General features: G+C 37.7%; 1 protein-coding gene across 2 annotated transcripts; it reads left to right on the forward strand.

The window, feature by feature from the left end:
- Positions 1-3,151: 3,151 nt before the first annotated feature.
- On the forward strand, positions 3,152-5,322 carry LOC105165908 (PLATZ transcription factor family protein). Of its 2 annotated transcripts, XM_011085064.3 has the most exons (5): positions 3,163-3,323; positions 3,497-3,576; positions 3,794-3,997; positions 4,086-4,301; positions 4,744-5,322. In XM_011085064.3, exons 2-5 carry the CDS (start codon positions 3,574-3,576, stop codon positions 5,059-5,061), a joined length of 741 nt encoding a protein of 246 aa, XP_011083366.1. In that variant the 5' UTR covers positions 3,163-3,323; positions 3,497-3,573; the 3' UTR covers positions 5,062-5,322. The 2 variants fall into 2 exon arrangements, with proteins under 2 accessions (XP_011083365.1, XP_011083366.1); XM_011085063.3 differs by lacking the exon at positions 3,497-3,576 and having other exon boundaries at positions 3,152-3,323.
- Positions 5,323-6,741: the final 1,419 nt, after the last annotated feature.

Genomic DNA, 6,741 nt, shown 5'->3' on the forward strand with positions numbered 1-6,741 from the left:
ATGTCTGCACCTGCTTGATATGCCAGCAGGACAAGGCAGACCATCAGAAGAAGGCTAGTTTGCTGCAACCACTTCCCATCCATGTATTATATTTCAGGGTTGCCTAAGGTCGGGGACTTAGGCTCTATTATCATCGTGGTAGACCGACTGTCAAAGTATGCTACTTTTATCGCAACTCCAAAACATGTTATGACGAAAGGAACAGCTCATCTCTTCTTCAAGCACATTGTCAAGTATTGGGGCCTACCGAAGGACATCGTCAATGATCGAGACTCCCGTTTCACTGGCGTCTTTTGGACCGAGCTGTTCAAAATCCTTAGGTCCACATTTTCTATAAGCTCGAGCTATCACCCACAATTCGATGGTCAGACTGAACGTTTCAATTCTATGTTGGAAGAATACCTTCGGCACTTTATGCGAGGTACGTAGAAGGATTGGGTGAAGCTCCTGGATGTCGCTCAGCTATGTTTCAATGCCCAAAAGAACTCTTCCACCAACAAAAGCGCTTTTGAAATCGTCAATGGACAACAGGCGCTCCTCCCTCACACTCTAGACACCCCACAAAGTGTGATATCCCCTCTAGCAGAATGTTGATATCGCCAGAAGTTGCCTGGAGAAAGCTCAAAAGCGGATGAAGAAGTATGCAGATCAAAATCGCTGCTTCATCGAATTCAATGCGGGAGACCTAGTGATGGTGAAGGTCCCAGATCCGAGATTATCGAAGTCATCAAGGGGAGAGGTCCTTGGTTGATGCAGAAGTATGTTGGCCCTTTATTTGTCATTAGGCGTATTGGAACGGTGGCCTACAAGGTGGAGTTGCCTTCCTGGTTGAAAATCCACAACATCTTCCATGTGAGCCAATTGAAGAAATATTCAGCAGACAAGGAGAACGACACCTGCAATCAACCCAGCCGCCCGCAGCTTGAATTGACGAAGACTAAGGAGAAGGTGACTGAAGCAATCCTAAATTACCGAGTGACGAGTACCGTGAAGCGCAACCACACAGAGTACTTGGTGAAATGGAGGGGATGCAGTAGCGAGGAGAACACTTGGGAGCGAGTGATGAACCTAAAGGCGTTCCTACCTCTTTTCGAAGCTTACCATGCTTCCCAAGCGCCGAGAACGTCGCTATCTCAAGTAGGGAAGAATGTCAAGGGCCGCCGTACACTCGGCACCGTTGACGCGCACTTCGGCCACTCAACTATTTTACATGGCCGACCAATCAACCTTCGCCGACAGACGCTGGACTTCCACAGTCTTAGAGTTTTAGGTGTTGGTCTTTTACTTTGGTTTGTTATTTTGCTTTATTTTGTTTAGATTGCTCAGGGGAAATTAGGCTCCTGAGGTGCGTTTTTCAATCTTTTTAGTGTCTAATGCTTTCAATAGGATTTTCCTTTTTTAAGCCTATTATATGGGGGGGGGGGGGAATGAGTTCAAGAAGCTTGGTTTAGTGACGTGTTAGAATCCCCCTCAAGGCGATCCCCTTGCTCTAGCATTGTTGTGCACTGTATATGCATTTTTCAGTTCAATAAAATATCCTTTCTGAAATAGTGTGTGCAATTTTTTGTCGTTGCTCTCATTATTGTGATTCCTGTTGGCGCGCTGCGTTAGTGCCGAGTGGGAGTGTGTTGCGATTAGCAGAAGAGTCAGCGGACTACTAGCCACAGAGTGAACGTTGCGGCAGGTCTCACGAGGCGCCTTCCACAATGTTGTGAAAGGGGCATCGTATGGCAAGTAGTCTGCAGCAAACGACTACTTCCGCCAATAACAACACAACAACAGTACTCTCGCCGACACTAGTACAACGTGCTGACAGGAATAGCAACACAAATTGCGACAGTCGTCATATCTCTCTCTCTCCCTCTCTCTCTCTCTATATATATATATAAATAGTTCTTATAATAAAAATATAAATATATATTCAAATTTAATTATATAAAATATATAAATTTATTTTTATTTATTTAAATTTAAATCGTTGATTTGAATTAAACAAAATCTGCACCACTAATTCATTAGATAAATTTGGACCTTAGATTAATTAAGATCCAACAGTTATCAAATAAGGACATAAATGATATTTCAAATAAGGACATAGATTAATTAATATATATATATATATAACCAACATATATTTTTCAAAAGAAAATGATAAATATATATACTTAACCAAAAGTTAAATATTTTCAGGAAAAAAATGAATAAGTATAAATATTTTATCATATTTTTAAAAGAAAATAAATTCAAAAAACTATTTTAACTACTCATTTTTATCAAAAGAAAATAAATTCAAAAAACTATTTTAACTACTCATTTTTATCTAAAAGAATAAATAATTAATAACTTAATTTTATTGCCTAATTAATAAAGTATTTTATGAAAGTTTTTTGTATATTTTTTGTTCTCATTCGTTACATAACTTTGAGACTGTAAAATATAATAAGATTCAAACTATTTAATTTACAAGTTATATATTACTCTATTATAATCAAAAGATTTTTTCAATTAAGAAAATTTTTAATTAAACTTAAAATGCAAAATTGTTAGAATTTTGTTTTGAAATATATATATAAAATAAATATAAGAACAATATTGTTGAAAGATTTAGTTATAAGATGTAATTTGTTAGTTTAAAAAGATAAATATTATATTAAGAATAGTTGAAGGGGCAAAAATGTATTTACCCTAACATATAATTAAAGACTGAAGGACACTGTAACTTAAATTTTTATTACATATATAAAATTTAACTAAATAAAGAAGAAAAAAGGAATCAGTTTGTAATGTGTATGAATAATAGTGGAGGATATTTTAATTGGTTTATATTTTAACTAAATAAAGAAAAAAAAAGGAATGACTTTTAATAAACAGAATAGGAAAAAAATAAGTGGAGGATTGAGAGAAGGAGTGTTTGTTTTGTGTGTTTTAATTATATATAAAATATGAGGGGGTGGGGGGGGTGGGGGTGGTGTGGAAGATATATTGGCCATGCAATTAAATGGGGTGTGTCACGTTTCCTTCCTTTCATAATTTACTGTTGTTATTTATCATCATATTCATATTCATATATAAAAAAAGATTCTTTTATTTTAATTATTATTATTAGGTTTATAAATTTATTTATTTGAGCAGACCGCCTTATAATTACATTTCTTCCCGCAGTCCTTTTCCACCTTCTACTGCTTTCTTCCTCCCTCATCACCTCACCGTCTAAAACCAGCCGTCTCCACCCATACTACTCCATATATACACACTATTCTTCTTCTTCTTCTTCTTCCTCTACTACTAATACTATGCTCTTTTCATTCTTCCATCAGCTTCAGGTATTATTCCTCTCCTCTCTCTCTCTCTCTCTCTCAATCTCTCAATTTTCATTTCCTTAAGTTTCTTGTATATGCCTCCCCCTCCCCCTCCTACTTATATGTAGTATTTGATTTCATCAACTTCAACTCTACCTCTATTCTAATGTATTGCCTCTTTCTCTTTTCAATCCCAGATTCTCGTTCCCTTTGTTTGACGCCGGAAGACACTACTACTGCCTTTTCTTGCCCTGTCTTAACACTTAACAAACCCATGGTATAATTTTCATCAACTCTCCTCCACACCCTAATGTATATTATACTTACCATCTCTCCAATCTTCATTTGAGTTTTTTTTTTAAACTTTCTTGCCTGATTTTTTTTTATTAGTCCTTTTTCATTTGACAGAGGAGTTAGTATTTTGGGTTTATTTAATTAGTTGTTATTGTTTGAATGAATCAAATTAAGATTGTTTTTGATTGGGGGTAATGCAGGTGAGCCCGATTGTGCAAATGCGAAACAACGAGGAGATGGGACCTCCGTGGTTGAAACCAATGCTGAAAGCTGATTACTTCGTCCCCTGTGCGCTTCATTTGGATTCCAATAAAAGTGAATGCAATATGTTCTGCTTGGACTGCATGGGGAATGCCTTTTGCTCTTACTGTTTAGTCCAACACAAGGACCATCGCCTGCTTCAGGTCAATACAACTCTCTCAACTTCACACTCTTCTCCCCCCTTCCATCATCCTTTGTATAATTAAAAACAAACAGAGTAATTCTATGCAGATAAGGCGGTCTTCATATCACAATGTGGTTAGGGTGAATGAAATTCAAAAGTATATAGACATATCTTGCATTCAGACATATGTAATCAACAGCGCCAAGATTGTGTTCCTCAATGAACGGCCGCAGCCCAGACCGGGGAAGGGAGTCACCTACACTTGTGAAATCTGCGCCAGAGGCCTTCCCGACTCCTTCAGATTCTGTTCACTTGGCTGCAAGGTCATTTTTTGGTCCCTTCTCCTACTACTACTCCTACTATTCATGTTAGTTTCTTGTTCTTGGGTTCATCATCAATTGTTGTAAGAATGAATGTAGTCTCTCCTCCTATTTTATTTGATTGAATTGTATATTTCTATTTCTATTTTTATTTGTATTTCTATTTTATTATAATAATGATGACATTTGTGTTGTGTGTGACTTGTTCTCCCATGTTTCTCGGCTCATTGATTGTTATCTTGGAGTTGCTCAACCTCCACACCATTCAATTTGATTTTTTAATTGATCCTTGTTTGACCTGCTTTGCGCCCTCTGAAACATGTGAACTGCAGCCCTTCTTTTGACATCTCTCTCTCATAAGGATGAATATTCAAACAAGTATACGTCTCTCAGTCCCAATTTGACTTGATCAATTCATTCTGTTTTTTTTTTATCTAATCAACAGCTGAATGGCATGAAGAGAGGCGATACAGAGCTCACATTTAACTTGAAGGTTAAACACAACAGGGAAGTGTTCCATGATGAGTCGGATTCAGACGAATCATCCACACCAAGGAAGATTCATAGGGCCAACATTTTCAACCGATTCTCATTGGACGGACCTACATTTTCATCGTATGGTGGTCTAATTGAGAGGTTGTCCGGTTCTAGTAGTTCAGGAGATGATGAGGGTGGGCACAGCCTCTCCCCTGCCACTCCTCCATTATTCAATCACACCAACTCCAGCAGGAGGAAGGGCATTCCACACCGTGCTCCATTTTGATCACATCAATGGGGGGAATGCGAATGAATGCCGATAAAGAAAGTTAAGGTTGTCAATACAAAGAAAGGTTTGATGCTTTGAAGTTTAAAAGTTAGTTGTTATTGTGAAAAAGGAAAGAAGCACACGACATAAAATTATTTTAGTGGAGCAAGAAAATAAGAATGTATACGTTTGTATAGTATATAGTATATAGTTGGGTATCTTGTGTACATATATATATACATACATTTAGCGCTTGTGGAACAGCCTAATAGTTTGAAAGATGAGTTGAATTGGAGGGATACTACACATGCATATAACAATACGAGCAAGCATGCATATATATTGAAGTTGAGAGAGGTATTTTTAATATATAATTTGTAGACAGAAGAGTGGTATTTGTAAGTTGCACACGTGTTTTCAAATTTGGATAAGAATTGAGGACAAATGAAATGGGGTATGAAAGAGTGAGGACAAGTGTGTGCTAATATGGAGTGTAGATGATTGAAACTCATCAACTGGTGCAGTTGTTAGCTAACAGGTGATGAAGATGATGGAGACATTGATTTATGTGAGGTTTAGTATGGGAATATGATGGAGTATATAAATAAATGTCGTAATTTGGGTGGTGCAAACTCATGGGAATTTGATGTCAAAAGAAGAAGGTTAGGGGGGACACGGAACACCCCCACCATGGACAGGGACTTGGACTTGGACTTGAAGAAGCGTCAGCACCCTCCCTCTTTTGTCCTAAGCTTATTTATTTATTAATGTGAAGATGTTACGCCACCACATTATCTCTTCTTTTTTCTATCCCTATCTTCTACTCCTTTCTTAATTTATGGTGTTATTATCCAAATTAAGAGGAATAGAGGTAGGGAGGAGGTGGTGTTACTAGAATATATATTGCCACGTCTATTCAATCATTCCAAGTGGAGGGCAGAGTAGAGAGGCGTGACGAATCCGCACGCATTTGATGCTCTCCTTCACCTTAATAATTTCAGCAGACAATATATATATTCCTTTTATTCTGCGTTTTAATTAGTATTTTTGGTGGTCGTCTTTGTTTTAAGTTTTAAGACACAGAAAAAGGTGATCAGAAGTAGTAGTTTTAGCAATTAAGGGAGAGAGAGAGATATGATAATGATGGGCCAAGTGAAGCGTTGGCATGTTTGTATGGGGGGTTTGGGGTGGCGCAGTTGCCACAGTTTCTCTTGCTCTCGACACGTTTCTGCTTTTTATTCAACCCCATGCGTCTTGGTCCTCGTGTAACTCGTCACACAATTTACACATAGAGAGAGAGAGAGAATCATAATCGCTTCCATCCGCACCCGCAACTTGCAATAATTGTTTACAACAGAAATTTTGAGAAACACATAATAATAATGTCAGTCAATGAAGATAAAATTTCAATGAATTTCGACGCAGGAATCAAAAACATTAGACCAACTCCATCTGCTGCGTAATCTGTATTTGACCCAGAGCAGAGGAGCAAGATGTGCAATTTCAATTTATGTACCCGGCAAATTTGTTTAAAAATCAGGGTAGTCTGGTCTCGTCGGGCGTCACTTCCTGCGGCTCAGATTGAGGTGGATAGCGATAGTTGTCACCCACTTGTGGTTGTGTTCTTAATTTAGATGAAGGAAATGGGATTGGGCTTTAACACATGAACATTAGGAATGCCGTGCTGGATTGGGATGA

Source organism: Sesamum indicum, linkage group LG7, assembly GCF_026168435.1.
Source record: "Sesamum indicum cultivar Baizhima isolate 11 linkage group LG7, ASM2616843v1, whole genome shotgun sequence".
NCBI classification, from domain to species: domain Eukaryota; kingdom Viridiplantae; phylum Streptophyta; class Magnoliopsida; order Lamiales; family Pedaliaceae; genus Sesamum; species Sesamum indicum.